Source organism: Apus apus, chromosome 22, assembly GCF_020740795.1.
Source record: "Apus apus isolate bApuApu2 chromosome 22, bApuApu2.pri.cur, whole genome shotgun sequence".
Taxonomy (NCBI): Eukaryota; Metazoa; Chordata; class Aves; order Apodiformes; family Apodidae; genus Apus; species Apus apus.
In genome coordinates, this window is record NC_067303.1 from 6493590 (window position 1) to 6510764 (window position 17175).

The following is a 17175-nucleotide window of genomic DNA, read 5'->3' on the forward strand; positions in this document are numbered from 1 at the left end:
AGAAGGGAAGCCAAGACATCAGTACTTAATATCTTCCAGAAGTCCTCTGCTTTAACCCTTAAGAAGCCTCAGGAAATAAATGGAAAGCTGGTGCAGAGGCTCCCTGCAGCTTTGCCGTGCACGTCCTGGTATGGTGCCAGTTATTTTTCCTGATTGTAGCTTGTGGATTGTACTGGCAAGAGGAATTCTTGTGTTGTGTGGAAGACTGATGAGCCAAAGCAGAGTTGCCCTGGCTGCCTGCATGTTGCTCTTGTTGAGAAGTTGAGACCTGTTGTGGTGCAGCAGTGCTGGCTGCTCCAGACCAACTCCTGAGAGGAGCAGGGTTAAGGCATTCCCTCTCCTCATTGGAGATGTCTCAATCCAAGCAGTGATCTTTACATTACAAGTACTGCTTAAAAATACTCAGACCCAAAAGTACATCATGTTTCTTAACATTTTGCTTCATGCACGCCATCTAACTTTCTTTACTGCTGAGCTCTGGCTTTTTAATAATCCAGTCCACTTGCATTAAATCTGATTTTCAGCTGTGTGCCCAAAATGTGCTCTTTGTCACTTACATTTTTAGGTCATGACTGAATGAGAGTAGAATGATAATCCAGGGGAACTTTTAACAACACTTGTAAAACCTGCTTGCTCAAACATCCTCAGTTTTCTGAAGGCATCCTCCTGGGATTTGAGACCTTCAGGTCTCTCCCTGAAAACCTGGAGGGCAGACTCTGCTCTCAGGTGAGGTCCCTGCATGGCAGCAGCACAGCTCAGGTGGCAGCAGGGGCTGTGCAGCCTGCTGTGACAGATTGCTTCTGCATGCTGCTGCATTTCCAAAACTCTGCTGCTAAGCAATTCAGTCCAAGAGTCTAGTGTTGGCTGACACGGCAGCAGTACCAGCTCCTGTGGCTTCCTCCAGCCCCAGAGCTGCAAGCGGGAGCACTGGCCATGGCAGAAGGGACTGGCTGGGGGGCAGGTGATCCTGCAGGCAGGGCAGGCTGCAGAACCTGGTGCATGTGCTGCTGCAGCTGCTGCTGGCTTCTGGGCAAAGCAGCAATGAATCAGTTGCATTTTAAAAGTTTGTGCTTGTGCTCATGTGAGATGCTCTTGATTCAGTGTGGTGTGTTAATAAAGCACAGCTGGTTGGACACAGGGGTTCTGTAGTTTTAGCAATGCTGGCTCTTTGTCAGGTCTGTGAAACCTTAAAATGTCAATCCCAGAAGGTGCTAGGAGTCAGGTGTCTGAACGGTGGTCAGTTACAATGCACAACTTACACCTCCTGTCACGGTGTTGACAAATGGGTCCTAAAGGTGTTGGTAAACTGACTCTGGTGTGCATGGCATGCTCAGGCTGCAGCAGATGGGCACTGGGCTCCCCCAGCTGCTGCAGCTGTATGAGAGGGGGGAGAAGAGTCGATGGAAGAAGTAACCATGAAAGGGTATCCATGTGTGAAATTGCCCAGAGTAAGAAGTTTGTCTTTATAGATGATCCAACACACCCCCTTGGTTTTATTTGTTTATTCCTTCACTGGGGTCTTCAGAGAGATTGGGAGGTAGTGAAAAATTAAACAACCCCATGTTTGAAAAAAAACTGTATCAATGTTGAGTAGAAGATGGCAAATCATGTTTTCAGCCCTGTGCCAGTCGGCATCATTCTGGGTGTAATTCCTGCAAGTCAGGGAGACCCCAGCACTTACCAGCAGCAAGCTTTTCTCAGAAGCGGTCTGGTTTCCCTGGCCATCTGCTTCATGTTGGGCATTGCTGGGGATGTCTGACATGCCAGACTGAAACTGGAAATGAATTCACTAGAATCTCTTCCTGCCTCCTGTCTTTGCGGACAAGAGAACTGTGGTAAACTGGGTGCCTAAATGCCCTTGGAGGTTACCTGAGGTGGTTTGGGTCTCATCTGGTTGCAGTCAGGCGTTTCGTAGTGGTCCAGGGGACTCTGCTGTGTGCTGAGCAGTAATGCAGCACTGGGGTTTCTTTAAGTTGTTAGAAGGTGTGAAATATGGAAGGGGGAAAAATCTAATGTACCTTTGAGTTACTTCATTAAATGACAATGTGAGTGAGACACTTTGGCAGTCACAGATGCAGTTTTTGGAAGAAATGTGGAACAACCGTGCCTGTGTTGGATGATGACAGTGTCCCCTCTCATTGAGCACCTCTTGGTGACCGTGTGCCGGGGCACAGGATTGGACTCTGCTTGTGAAAGGCATTTTGACTTTCTTCTCAACAATGGCTTTTCCTCCTCTTCTCGCGGTGCCGTCTCCAGGCAACCTGGCCTGTGACGTCCAGCTCTCCCCTCCTCTCCCTCCCTTCCCATGGCTGCCGAGGTGCAGAGCACTCCGGAGCTGCCTTGTGATTCCCCTCCTACGTGCAGCGCAACGTGCACTGCTCTGCATGTGAGCAGGGAGGCAGATAAAGGCAAGAACATCCTGTGTTGTCATCTCACTTTCCCAGACCGTTCCTCCCTTCCCTGATGTGCAGAGGTCGGTGCTGTGTCCTGATGGCCAGCCTTGTGCAGCCATGGCCCAGCCTTCCTGCTGCTCTGCTTTTGGACAAAAGTTCAACTGCTTGATGACCTGATGGGTGGAGAGCGATTAAGAAAACAGTTTGGACATGGTGTCCTGGGTTGGCGGATAACCTGTGTTGAAAGGGGACCAAGGCAGGCGAGTGTCCTCCTAGATTTTGGTTAACTTCTTGGTTTCTCTTGTGCACAGGCTGCCAGCAGGCAGGAGTCAGGTCAGGCCTAAGCAGAAATGCTGCCTGCTCACTGCCAGCCAGAGCGACTGGATCTCAGCCTCTACGGAGCAGGTCGTGCTTACGTGACCAGCATCTGCTTTTCCACGTCGCATTTGACTAGTTAACCGGTTTACTTCAATTTGAATGTACTTCCATGAGGTTCCACACTGGTCTAACTAAGCTCATTCAAAAACCGGTTTTAATTAGCAAGTGCAGCCTTTGTGTAGTAAGTGCCAAGATTGGGTTTAATTTGTATAGAAGCCATGGAGGTGGTGCTGCAGGCCGTCAGCACCTCACACAGCTGAACCACAGCAGCTTTCCTTGCTGCGTTTTCCTTCCTTTCACTCCAGCAATGCCACAGAGCACTCACTGCCTCTGGGGGTCCCCCTGTAATTAGTGTAGGGTCACTGCTAAGGTGACAAGCAGAAGCTGCCTTCTCATTAAGTCTCTGTATGATGTGTTTTACGCATGCAGCTTGGGTGAGATTTGACCAGATCATGGCCTGATTTGTGGCCTGGGCTCTGAGCTCTTTATAGCATGCACTGGTCTGGGAGATCTCAGCCTCTGCCTTAAAAAGAATCTCATAAGATGGAAGATCCTGAGGCACAAACAAGATGTAAAGAAGAGCTGGCACTGGGGATCCAGCAGAGGTGTGGAGAGAGGCCTGTACTTGGTTCTTGCCTAAGCTTTCTTAACCTTAAGAACTGGTATTAAAATCCAGCTTAAATGTTCTGTGTTTGTAGTCAAGGTCTGAAGGAGTTCAGTTAAGACACATAACCAGGCGTGCAGCTTTTCGTGCCTCCTATCTGTGGGTGGACATGTGGATATACTTAAGTGTAGCAGTACAGGCCATCACTGCAGGCTGACATTCTGGGTGTGGTTTGCTGTTTTTCCTTGACTAGGAGAAATAAATAATTTTCCATACCACCTCTTAAGTCATGGTTCTGACTCCAGTGAAGTTCTTCAACTTGCATCTGTTAAACATTATAGTAATTTTCTAAGGCTTCTGAACTAAAAACAAATTACTGGCACAAATGTCAGCTGAAGCCACAGAGCTGGAGAGATTTTTCTCCTCTTGTAACGGAGTGCTAAATAAAAAGATGAAGAGGTCAGTTGTAATGTCAGCACAGTATAACGTCAACTTGGTGGATTTAGAGGAGACAGGAATTGTGTGACTATCCCATATTTGCTCCTGTTTGAATTGGTTAGGTGTGGCTGAGGTCTGGTTTGCCATGGCTTGCTCTGCCTTCAGTTCAATCCAGCACAGTCTCTTGCTGCAGCAGAGGACAAGGCAGAAGGGGCTGGGATCCACCATCTGACCAGGCCTTAGAAAAGATTCTGGAAATCCTGCCTCTAAGAAGGATAAAGACTGTATGTAGCTGTTGTGTAGCTTAAGGGATTGCCCGTGGATGTTTGACCTCCTTGGTTGCAGTTTGGTCCTCTGGAGCAGTCTGGTCAGCCTGCAGCCCAGGTAAGTGGCAGAGCAGCCCCTAGGTTTTGTGGTATTACGTAGTAATGCTCTTGCTTGCAGAATGTTGTGTCTCACTTGCTGTGGCTGAACATGCACAAGTACACCTGTCATCCCTGGCATCTTTCAGAGCAGGAAAAAGAAGAATGTGTTTGGGATTGAGTCACCCTTAGAGGCCTGTGCTGTGCAGCCGTGTGTTCTGGGCAGGGGCATTCAGCTCTTGTATGGCCTTGATAGGTTCTTTTTGGAGCAGCTGCTGGTGTAGTGTTAACTCAAGAGTGGAAGAGGAGGCATGAGTATTTTGGTTGTCAGCATAGGAAAAGGCTGGGCTCCCAGAGGGTGTTGTTGGATGAGTTTCCTCTGGCTGCAGCAATGCCAGCCATATTTGTAGGCTGTTGTCCTTGCACTGAAAGGGTGAGTTCTTCGTAACTGGGTTTAGCAGGTATGTAGAGCTGTAGATGTGAATGTGGGTTTTGTGCTTCTGTCACCCAGTTCTGTTCCCCTGTGGATAAGGAGAAGTCACAGCAGAGTACAGTGTTCACACGAGCAGGGTATTAACAGTGCAGCAGGCCAGGAGCATTTGGATGTATTGACTCTTCTCAAAACACCAGCAGTATTTTCTTCACCTTGTGCAAGACACAAGTCACTGCATTGATTCTGCCAAGGGATGTGGACAAGGTGATAACTTCCTTCCTGAGCAAATGCAACTTTTCTATATGCATTTTGGTCCACAGTTTCCTGCTTTCAGTTGCTGCCAAGACTTGCATTTGTGTGACCTCCAGAAGCCAGCAGTATTGTTGCAGAATGGCCTAGTTTTATCTGCTGCATCACTTCCTTAGGTGGATTCTGCTACTTAGTTAATGCCAAGGAGGAGATGCCTCTGTTTTGCCCATGAGCTTGTCAAGAGAAGTCTTGCTGCTGCAGTAACAAGTGACTGCCTGGCTATCTCCAGTGTCAGGCAGAGGGCTGCTTTTTGCTTGAGCATTTTCTTATGACTAAAAAAATTGCACAAATTGCCTGTCTGTGTCTAGAGAGATCACTTGTAGTGACCCAAAACGCACAAGCAGACTTGTGATGACAGCTTGCCTGAAAAACATGTGCCTCTGCCACCCGACTGTCCGCGGCGTCGCTGTGGAGTGACGTCCATCAGACTGAGCTCCCGAAAAGGGACACGACCTGCAGTAGCCTAGAGTTCAGGTTCTGTTTTTGTCGCAGCCGCCTGTCCGTATGCCAGTTCAGTGCCTCTGCACATGGCTAATGTGTGTATCCTCTTCTGCACTGGCTCGTCTGCTCTGCAGAGCTCTTCTGGTGAGGCAGCTCTAAGGTGGGGATGGACACGGGATACGTGAGGACACTGGAGTGTGTTGGGTGGTGCAGGTGGGCTGGAGAGCGCAGTCAGACTTCAACCCCTTGGTAGGTGCATTGCAGCAGCTTTGTGCTCACCACCCCTGTGGCAGCAAGGAGGAGGTTTGGAGGGTGCTGTATTTACCACCAAAATACACCCAGACCCAAGGGGTGCTGTGACTGCCAGGCTGTGCACTCAGCAGCCGCTGCTCGGGTCACGCTTCCCTTGGTGTTTTTTTGCCCCTTGTCTTAATTCTGATCTCTGCTACTGGAGTTCTCCTGAAGGTCCTGTGCAGCTTTGGTATCTGCTTACTAGAGTTATTTTTTTAATATATATTATTTTTTTCCCTCCAGCAGCTGCATAATCCAAACAGGCTGTGTTCCTGAGCTTCCCAAGTGTTCCTGGCAGGCAGGAGCAGCTGGAAAGGGTTCTTCTCTGTCCATCCCTGACAGCTCCTTTTGTCAGCCCAGTAAGACAGCAGCTCTAGCGAATGGAAAGGAGAGGGCTGCTTAGCTGATGTGATTTGCAGATGCAGAAGGAATTGAGGTTCCTTCCTTTAGCCTTTAGATGGGCCTTCTCCAGGCTTAGTAATTTCTTAGTCCAAAGACCCACCACTGGTGGCAGCTTCTCAGTCACTTGTGGTCTGCTGTGTGCCCTCGCAGAGTCACCAGAACCAAGGTACAGGGATGTGTTAATCTACAGCAGAATACATCCAGTGAATGTTTATCAAGGGTTTTCCAGGAGGAATTTGGAGCTGGAGGACTCCTTGGAACAATTCTAGGAAATGTTTCTGCTAAATAAACATGTTGATTTTTTTCAATGCAGTCAATTTGTTGGTGCCATCTGTTGGGTCTTGTTACATTGAAGAGATCGGTTGCTGACTTATGGGAACACTTACTGGCATAATTATACTTCTATAGCTATTACTGATTAGACTGATCATGTGCCCACATTCTGAAAAGTGGGTTTTCTCCTCGTTTTAACTTATGCTGCTGTAGAAACAACTGAACTGAAATGGAAAAGGTGGTTGGGTTATGGAATTATAGCCATGCAAGATATTTTAATTATAGTTTAATTACAGTTATAATTTACCTAAGCAAATGTGAGGGATGAAGTAATAGATGTTAGCCCTTGACAAGGTCTTTGGGGTCCTCCTTTGCTCTCTGCACAGAAGAAAATTGTTCCCTGTTTCATGGTTTCTTTCCACTGAAAATGGATTGTTTACTCTTACCTTTTTTCCTTTTACTTTCCCACAAGCTGAAGCAGTTGAGAGCAGGTTGGCTGTCCTCTCTGTGCCCCCATCCTCTTCCTGCCCATCTGCCTGGGCACTCAGCAGTTTATTGCTCCTCCTGTTGGCACAGCAGGATTGATTCAAGGAAGTCTGTATGAATATTAGCCACACTTGGCTGATAAACAGGATGCCTATATAAATTTTAAGTCCTGCAAGTCAGTGTTCTCTCCTGTACCAAGACCTGTGTCTTGTTTAGGAGACTCTCACCCTTGGCATCATCTAGCTCTGGTGGCTACCAGATTTTAAAACCTGGTCTCAGTGCAAAATAGGAACTTAAAATTTTGGGGTGCAGTAAAAACAACTTGCTGTTTTCAGCTGAAATGTAGTTTGTCCCTCTTGACTTCCCATGCAATACAGGGGAACATGTTGATACTGGTGATAATTGCTGGCGTCCATTGGGCCTTCCAGAGATTCAGAACCTCTCCTTCAGTTCCATCTTTTGCTCTCATTTTGCTCTGAAGTTTCCACTACTTCTCACAAGGCTCTTGCCTGGCATGCACACATACTCAGCACAGCTTTAAAATTAAAAAAAAAGTAAGTAAATGTGCAGATAAGCATTCAGCTGAAGTTCACAAGAAAATCAGGAAATAAAATGAACAAGCCTTCTGGCTCCCAAGAAGACCTCTGTGGTGACTTACAGGCATTGGTTTGAACACCTCACCTTCTCTCTACCAACTGCTGTTTTTAGCAGCTTAACATTTCTTCCAAATAACAGTTTATTCCTCAAATTGCTAGTGCAAGTTTTATTTGGATCCGAGAAGGGTAGAAAATGGAATGTTTAGAAATGGAGGGAACATTTTGTTAATTGGTAGCAGCATGTATGCTCCAGACTTGGCACACATCCTACTGCCTGTAAGCTTCACTAACTTTTGATAAAAGAATAGTTAATTTTTCAGACTCCTTTTTTTAATAGTACTTCATTATTTAAGAAACTAGATCATAGTTTTCTTCCACTTGTTGACGAATTGGTGCTTTATTTAATGATGTTCAGTCTCACCTCTCTCCTATGTGGTGATTTTGGGTTTGGGTTTTTTAGTGTTTCGTGAGACTACCTGAACATGGTTCTTTTTGCATAAGTAATATTAGAATTGTAGTAATTACAAGTTCGAGTGGTCCTGTAAATGTTAGTGCTACCATGGCTGGGAGCAGGAAGCCTGCTTGGTGCCTCCTTGATGCTTTCTCCCAGGGTGAGATGGTTTGGTGGTGGCAGCAGCAAATTCCTACTGGCAGGAACTGCAGCCAAAAGCTAGAAATGTGTTTGTGTAGCCTGCATGGGCAGCTTGGAGAATGGAGCAGGACCCAGGAGGAGGAGAGTGAGCAGTTGCAGGGGCTCTTTCCTGGTCTGGAGGCTTAGCTAGAGCAGACTTTCCCAAAGGAAGGAAAATCTGCACTTAAGGAGCAGAATATGTTGTGGCTGCTTCCCTGCAACTGAGCTTTAGGGGAGGTCAGATGTGCTGATGTGCCCAGAGGACTCCAGCCAGTCTTTTTTCTGTCAAAATCCTGAATCCTCATTCAAGGGAGGGAGAATATTAGTCAGCTGGGAAATGCAGGAATGGTATGTTGGGGAAAGGAAAAAAAAGCAGTCCTCTGAAACAAACCAGATAGAGTCCCAGGTGAACTGCAAGCCCCCCACCCCTGAAATTCCCCACGCTTCCCCTCTGCGGTGAGCACGGAGGGGATTTCCTACTTCCACCCTCGCACGGTCCTGCGGAAGCTCTGAATTTCCTGAAACTGGAGCACAAGGTGGTTTCCCCTGGCTTTTTCAGGAGACTTTTACCTTTTATATTGCATCAGCTGCTGGAGGCAGTTGAATGGAATGAAAACATTTTGAAGAAACCTCTTCAGAAATGCCAGGTCTCTCCTCCTCATAGCTTTAGGGGATGGGTTTAGGTTTGCTCAAGGGCCACCCATTTGGCTGAACTCCCAATAAGACCCTTCACGTGAAGACATCTGGCTGCTTTTTGTTCCTTTGCTCCTGGTGCAGGTATTGTGTGTCTTCTGGGTGTGGAGTTTCAGGGCCCTGCACGCAAAGCTCAGCATAGCAAGGTGACAAGCATGGGGCAGGTGAGATGGCAGCCTGGTTCTCCACACCCCATGTTATCAGAGGGAGTAATTCAGACCTTCTGTTTTGTCTGGCCCTACTGATGAAGCTATATTCAATCAAATGCTCTGCACACCTTGAGCTTGGGCAAGAGTGTCAAGTCATATAGTTAAGCTGGCAAATGAGATTTCCTTAGAGCAAATACAGAGCAGGGAGGTAAGCAGGGAGCTTAGGAATACTCCAGATCTGTGGATTTTCATTTCATTTTACTTGTGCCTGAAAATGACTCGTGTGTCTTGGTAGACATCTTGGCTTCACACCTTGAGAAAGCTTCTCTTAGCTTTTTGTATCTATATATTGGTTTAAACTTTACAAAAGCTTGTTCTAGCAGGGAAGGTCCTTGGGGTAAAGCATTCAGTGAGTGCTCTCCAGGCCCACTCTGGCTCTGAACTTTTCCAGTCCACTGCTGAACCTTGTCTTTGAAACCGCATGGCGTGGACCTACCAGAACCACAGCTTGAAACGTGTGCTTCTGGCCTGCCTGCTCCTCAGCAGAGGATGAGCTACAGCCCAGAAGGCTGCCAGTTGAGGACAGGGCAGGGGTGGCTCATCACCCCGTTAATCACTGCCTGTTAGAGCTTGGCAGCCCCACGGTGCAGGGTCTGACTCTGCCGTTTCACCTCGTGTCTCGGCTCTAACCCTGCTCCTGCCAGCAGCTTCCAGAGCTGCGTGCCAGACCTGGCTGCCTGTCAGCTTCTGTTCTTGCCTTGGGAAGCGTGCTCGGTGACTTGGAAGTCTGGAATTGTTCCTGTGCTCTGAATTGAAGGTTTCAAATGAAAGAAACAGCTTATTGTGCTTGGTGCCTTCTCTGGATTCTGCTGTGTTCTGCTTACATGCAGGGCAGTTTCTCCCCTGGCAGGGATTTTATCATAAAATATGAAGCTTTATTTTCATGTGCTTCAGATTGTTCCCTTAAAAATCCTAAAGATTCTTTTGTTTCCTTGTTTTTCTCCCAAACTGCACCATGCCTGTTAGAGTGTTGTTTAGCACTGCACTTGGGATTTGGCACCAGGGAGGTACAAGTGTTTGGGCTTGGATGCCAGGGGTGGTTTGCCCACAGACACGGCACACGGAGCACTTGTCCTTGTCCCTTGCAAACACCAGAGTCTGTCACTAGGGAAGCAGTTCTGGGCTTTGGGCTCCTGGGTCAGATCTCCTGGTTGTGCATCCTCAGTGCTTTGTGCTGCTTTGCATGCCCTTCCCCATGGCTTTGCATGATTCTGCAGTCTTCCTTCACACAAGTTTTGTAAATTATGCTTTAGCAGAGCAACTGGGATTTGTAGAAGTGGTTCTTTTCCCAGGGGAAGTGTCATCTCTAAGGGAGGAAACCTGCTGGTGGATGGTAATTCAGCCCACAAATCCTCAGCTAGGCTAGCATACTATAGCTGCTTGCTCACACTGTTTCCTGGTGGGGAGGACAGTCCTTACAAACTCCAGGCTGGAATCTGATTCAGAAGCAGCTGTGCAGATGTTCCTTTGCCAGAAAGAGCAGCCTTTTCTCAGACACTTGCCCAGCATGGTGTCACACTGATGGTTGCATTCTCTCCCCTGTTAAACCTGGCCTTCTGGAAAAGATTCCTCTCCTTGTTATCTGTGTGTGGACTTCTTAGCATAGAGGTGTGCTAAAAAGTGGAGTCTGAGGGCTTGACTCTCTGTGCCCAAAAGAGCTGGGAGCCACCAGTGCCAGGGCAGGATGCTTGGGCATGAGGAGGGAAGAGAAGCAAGGAGCTTCTTGAGGCTGGGAGTTCCTGGAGAGCGGCTGACTGGAAACACTTAGACGTGTTTAAACTATTTAGTGTTAACGTTATAGAGCACTTCTGTTTTACAATAAATAACTACCTTGATTGTTAGAATCCTCTTGCCTTCTGCAACACTTTTAACGAGAAACCCTCTGTAGGGAAAATGCACGGTGAGTTAAAAAACAAAGCTTCTCCCTACTCACTTTATGGTAAGCTGGCTGGGTTCTGAGAGGCTGTTCATAGATTCCAGACCCTCTGAGGCAGGAACAACCTATTCTGGTTTTGTACAGTATTCAGCACAGCAGGTGGATATGTGCAATTTGTTCTTTTAGAAGTGCTTTTCCTAATTTGTGTTTGGGTCAATAACCTCTCTTTTGTTTCACCTTCTGCTAGGTGGCTATAAAGATAATTGATAAGACACAGCTGGATGAGGAGAACCTGAAGAAGATATTTAGAGAAGTTCAGATCATGAAGATGCTTTGCCACCCACACATCATCAGGTTATACCAGGTAGGAGCACTCTGCTCTACAGCCTTACATGGCACAGTAGTGCTTTCTCCAAGGCTATCTGTTTCTCCTAGGTGAAATACTGGGAAAGTCCTTTATGTTTTCAAGGTGCCAGAGTACTTTGATCAGAGGGAGGGAAAGTGTGGCTAATCCTTCTCTTTTCTGGGAGATCATGCTTTCTCTGCGGGCTGGGCTCTTGCCCTTTGTTTATGGCTATTGTCTGCTTTGCAGCTGGAGCCGGATGCGGCTTCCCCTTCACGGTGTTGGGAGAGTCAGTTTTACCCACAGGCAGGACAGGAAACCTGCAGCTCCCTTGCTCTCCTCCACCTGCTCTCTCACCTCGTGGCCCCCAGGACTTGCTTCTCTGCTCTGGGCTTTCCTGGAAAGTGATCAAAAGCCAGTCTGTGACTGCTATTGAATATTGTTTGCAGAGCTTTTCTGTGGCTTGTTTGTTATTTTCAGTCTGCAAACAAACCCACCAGAGATGGGCTCTACATGTGCTGCCTTGCACATGCATCCTTGGTGCCCCTCTGACTGCATGGTCAGTGTTGCACCAGGCCAGAGACAGGCAGAGGGTGATCACAGTGGAGGAGAACAGGAGAGCAGCACCTCTGAAATGTTCAGTGCTGCTTTGGAAGCTGTTGGACAGATGAAAGACTCTCCTTGGGCCTCTCTGATGCCAGGGCTCAAGCAGTGACTTAGAACCACAATGTGCAAGAAAGCTCTGTGCAAACTGGTACCTGCAATCCCAGTTCTGGGACAGAAGCTCCTTCCCAGGATCCTGCCAGGTTCACACAGAACTACCTGCTCCTTTTCAGGGGCTACTCAGGGCCTTGTGTTTTGGGGAAGGATTCAGGTGCACAAGACTAACTGAGATGGGGAATCTCCTGCTTGTGGCTGCCTGATGTCAGAATGCTAAAACCTGACATCCTGGGTGAAATATGCTGGGGTTATTTCCTCTTGTAGTGTTTCTGGGTGCATTTAAGGGAGAGCTGATGGTGACCCTCATTAGAGGTTGCCATTCCATAGAACCAGCTCTTGTGTCTGCCTGATAGATCAGAGTAATCAATTGGACTCCAAAGAGTTAAAACTTTGAGTAGAAGCAACAGGTTAATGTTTAGCTGTTTTGGCCAAATGGCCAAGTATGAGATGCTTACAGGAGACACTGCAGAGTTGTGGCATTTTAAAGGTACTTGTGAACACTTCTCTGCAAATTGACTCCTTAAAGCTTTTTTTGAGCCAAAAACCTGTTTTTCAACCTGTTTTATTCCATCTAAAGCCTTTGATGTGATACTGAACAGGTGACACTTGTGGCTTGGCTTTTCTAGGGTGAGAAGAGTACCAACTGTGGAGTGTTTTTCATCTGGCCCTTCTTTCTGGATGCTCTCAGTGGCATTTATTTTTTGATAAAAAATGCTAAAACCTAGAGTTAGGAATTCAGAGCCTTTCACAGCTTTTCATCAGGAATCTGAGTTTTAAAACCAAATTTCCTTGAGCTTATAGAACTTAAAAGGTGCAAGTGAAAAAGGAGAAATTCTGTAATGATAGAAGTCTGTAATGGAATAGATTTTGTATGTCTGGAAACAGAAATATGCTTTAAATATTTGCCATTCTGGCTGTGTAGTATGACCATTAAGCAGGGGCTTGATGTCATGCCCTGTGACACTTGAGCAGAATTGAGGTTCATCTTGGTTATTCTCTTGTTTTAATATTCAGAGTAATAGTGATCCTGCTGTTTAAGCAGCTGCTGTTGCCTGAATCAGGCATGTATGTTTTAAAATACCCATTCTGTGTTTGAGCCCAAATTTTTAGTAAGAATAAGCAGTGCAGGGTTCCAAGGACCTCCCCTCTGTTTTGGGATAATAATCCATTTGGTGTAAAAAGCTGAACTTCCACTTGTTTTTGAAACAGATGATAACCAAAACAAAACCAAAATGTTTCCAGGCCTTCCGTAATTGACTGTGGTGCCTGGCACTCCTGGAAGTGAAACACAGTGTGTTTTTCCATTGACAAAGCTGTGAAGACTGCAAAATAAATACCATTGAGTTTGGGAAAACACCCCAAGCATATACTTGCCCAAAGGCGGGTCGGAAAACAACCCTTGGAGCCACCCTTGCTGCTTTTGTCAGCATGGTCCCTGGTCCTTTAAAGAAATCCCATCTAATAAACTGCTGGCCTTGGCGTGCTGGATGGCTGTGGTGTCAAAATCCTCATGCTTTCTTAAAAGTGTGTGTTAAAAACTGCTAAAAATGGGGTGTTACCTGGCGAGAACGTGTGGGCTCCCTAAGGCAAATCCTGAGCGCTGATTTATTTCTAATAGGTCTTGAGTCATTGGAAAATCACTTATTGATTCAGTGAATATTCCCCCCTTGGCAAAGTGGTGTTAGTTACTGTAGTGCCTGCAGTGGACTGGTTAATTAGGAGTGTGAACCAGTTTGGTTGCTGCAGCCCTGAGGTCTCCCAGACTACTGGAACAAGTACCGGGGAGTAAATGCTAAAGGGAGGGGAAACAGAAGGAGGAAGGTGCAGGTGAAGTGTTGTGTTGAGTTACAGATGTAATTTTGAAAACTTGCTGTCTTAATTCTTTCCCCAGCTCCTGTCAATTCCTTTGTACAGCTCTGTGAGGCATGGGAAGGGAATGGTTTTGATTTGCTGAAAGCTGTTGCAGGTGTTACAGAAGGAAAGGATTTTTTTGTTGCATTTCTTTTTGCACATGGCAGTCTCCTTACCTGTCACTTTTCTGTCCTTGTTTCCAGGTTATGGAGACAGAGAGGATGATTTATCTAGTGACAGAGTATGCTAGTGGAGGGGAAATATTTGGTAAGTACATTTATTGTGTTCTTTAATCAGATAATGCACTTGGTCCACTCCAGTAAACTGAAAATAGCTGCCACACTCTTATTTCAGTTGAGAGGTGCCTTTCAGCCTGAGAACTTTCCATTGACAAGAGGGGGGAAAGAAATAAATCATACCAACTCGATGGAAAAATAACTTCCATAACCTTTGTTTCTTCTTTGGGTTTCATTGACAGGTGGTGCTGCCCCTCTTTTATGCTGACTTTAGGATTAAAGATGTTGGAAATAGTAATCCAGTTGCCTTTTACAGTGCTGCTGAATGCTTTGCTTCCCAGAAGTTATGAGACTTGTTGACGACAGCAGAAATGTTGGTGTTTTAGTAGCTTTCAGAGAGATGAGCTGCCCTGTGCATCTCTAGCCTTTTATTCTCAAATGAGTGTATTTTCTTAGCTTTTTGATATCTGATGTTATCTTAGCATGTATGAGTTACATCCATTTTAAGCTCCATTGTCTAATAGTGTTTCAGCTGAGCTTTCTAGACCACAGAAGCTATTCTTTAAAGGAAAAAAAAATTATCTGAGCAGCACAATTGCAAGAACTGTTGACTGATTTATTAATTTCTTTTGTTGCCATGACCAGTGAGACAACTTGTAGAAAAAGGATTTTACTTAGGCACTGGAATTTTGCGCTAGATGACAGGGTCACAATTTTGCAAGATTGGTATTTACTTGCTTAGCCAAAGTGAGCCTCAGAAAAGAGGGAAATTCCTTCATGCTTGAAGTGAGCTGGCTGAAATCTGCTTCCAGGCAGTGTCCTTGTGAGGACAGCCACATACAGCCTGTCAGCTCAATGGAAACACTCTCCTTTTTGTCCTCTTCAGTCATTGCAGAAGAATCACTTTTGATGTTGGAGCCCCTCTGCTGGAACAGAGGCTGAGTTGTAATAAAGGGTGAAGCTTTTAGTGATGCAAGAGAAGTCCCAAATTAAGGAAACAGGACAACTTGAGCTGGAAAATGCTGACTTCCAGTGCATATAATCCAATACCAGTTAATCAGTACCTTGTAGATGTTTTCTTCTCAACATTGTCCACGTCCTTTGGATTTCTTCTTCTCCGAGAAGGTGACAGCTGAAGAGAGAAGCAAGTAGCAGCTGATGTGTGGAGAGTGTGGATTACCTGGTGAAAAAACCTGACTTTGTCCAGCTGAGTGTTCCAGTTGTTCCCTCAAACAAGTACCATGGTGCTGGATGCCCAGCAGTTCTCAAGGCATGTGCAAGTCATCGTACCTTGGGCAGCAAAATCATTTGAATGTGCATTAGTGTTTGCTTGTGTGTGGATCACTGCAGGAAAGTATAAATCACTTTGTACTTTTTCTCCCTCTTCTGTTGAATTTGGCAGAGATGGGCTCATCTTTTTTTAAGTCCAGAACTATGTGCAAGCTCATATACAAACTTGGAATGAATTCTCCGAGTGACAAAAATAGCCTTCTACATGAGTCGAAGTGAAAATCTAATTGCTCTCTGAAATATTTTATGCTGTAGAAGATCCAGCTCATTAGCATGGCTAATTTCCATTACTGTGCCCAGTGTTTTATCCTCGTTAGTAGCAGGGAGCAGTTATGTCACAGCCCTGATGTTCTTCTAGACCGCAGCCGGGGGCTGTGCCCTCGATAGCTGGTCAGGAGCATTTTCAGGCACTGCACAAGGCCTTAGAGCAGAGAGGGGGAAACTAAAGTCTCAGCTTTTAGTAATCAGGGTTTCCTGAGGAGCCATGAAGACTTTGTTCTAACACGGAAGCAGTTTATGGGAGGAAGCAGGAGCCTGTTCTGGGAAGGTTTTCTTGCCATCGTTGGCATCCTCAGCACTGAAGAGCCTCACGTCCTCGTGCTGTTAAAAAGGTTTCCACACAGGCTGGCTGCCCACCAACTCCAGCTCTTCTCTGGTGGTGTGCAGCAGGGGGGGCTGGGGCTCACCTCTTGCTGAGGGTAGAACTCTGTCTGGATGCTGCTCCCATGCAGGGTCCCCCTGGTTTGTGGCAGGCTGCCAGGAAGGGCTGGACTTGCTGCAGGGGCAGCTCTGGGTGTGTAGGGGCAGTGCTGGGCACCAGGGAGTCCTCCATATTCAGTGTGCCTCTGCAGAGTGTTTTTGTCTCTTTTGCCTGATTATCTCAACATCTGCATGACCCAGGTTTGAATGCAGAAATGTAGTGCTGAGCTGCAGAAGGGGGAGCTGAAACTGTGGGTTTCTGGATGCTTGGTGTAAGGCTCAGTGCCTCATGTAATCCCAAATAAAGCATCACACTTGGGTGAACCACAAGGTTTTGTTAGAAGGAAATCTCAGTTGTTTCCTCCCTTGCTGCTTTAAAGAGACTTTAAAAGGTTTAAATTGTACCATACAGCTGTAAATATTACATAGGCAGTAATATAGAATGGAATTTTTAGCTGAATGAATGGTAGCTTCTCTAAATGGCTGCAGTTTCAATCAGTCAGTGTTGGACACGTGCCTTTCTTGTCCCTTGTTGGTCTGAGCAATGCAGGCTGTTCTGGGTTAGCACCTAGGAGAGCTTTCCAACCTGTTTATCTGAATTTCCAGTAAAAAGGGGGCTGGTAGCTCCTTCACTGGCTGAGCTGTGCCTGGAGTGTCTTTGATTCATCTGTTACTGGAAATGTTGTGATAATTCACTCTGTTTGCGCAGTGGTACACGAGGATCAGGGAGAAGACTTGCTGTTCTGTGGGCTTAAGCAGCAAAATGTAAATTGTTGGTTTTGTCCCTATGGATGTTTTGTGTGTGGTTTGGTTGTTGGTTTGACATTATGGACAAATGAATGTCTCCTTTTAAACATAGGGTGCTCTTTGTTCCAGGTCCCTCCAGTGCCCTTTTTTTGAGGTCAAACGGAATATACTCTAAAAGTTTGTTTTGATTTCAGCTGTTTACTATGCATACTGTAAATAATCTGCAGTCCTCCTTGAAAAGAATGTGGTTACCTGCTCGATCAACAAAAATTCTCAGAAAACTTGACAAAATTATCGTCTGGTTTATGCAGTTTGCATGGCTGCTGTCTCTGCCCCTTCGCTCCATCTCCTCCTGCTTGTCCTAAGCTTTGAGTCCCAACAGACAGATGTTAAACAGTGTAGTACCAGCTTCTAGAAGGTCAGTCAGCTTCTGAGATCACTAGGTCACCAAATACTCTGGAAATTTAGCTTAAT

The 17175-nt window shown here is 46.2% G+C and overlaps 1 protein-coding gene across 6 annotated transcripts in view; it reads left to right on the forward strand.

Annotated features, from left to right (window-relative positions):
- Positions 1-17175, forward strand: part of SIK3 (SIK family kinase 3) — a 78663-nt gene that overhangs the window by 28632 nt on the left and 32856 nt on the right. For all 6 annotated transcript variants that reach the window (XR_007891452.1, XR_007891453.1, XM_051638412.1 and 3 more), the window contains exons 2-3: positions 11063-11179; positions 13933-13996. Coding sequence is in view for 4 of the 6 variants with exons in the window: in XM_051638412.1 (XP_051494372.1) it covers positions 11063-11179; positions 13933-13996 (181 nt within the window). In the remaining 2 variants the exon portion in view is untranslated. The remainder of the gene's footprint in view (positions 1-11062; positions 11180-13932; positions 13997-17175) is intronic.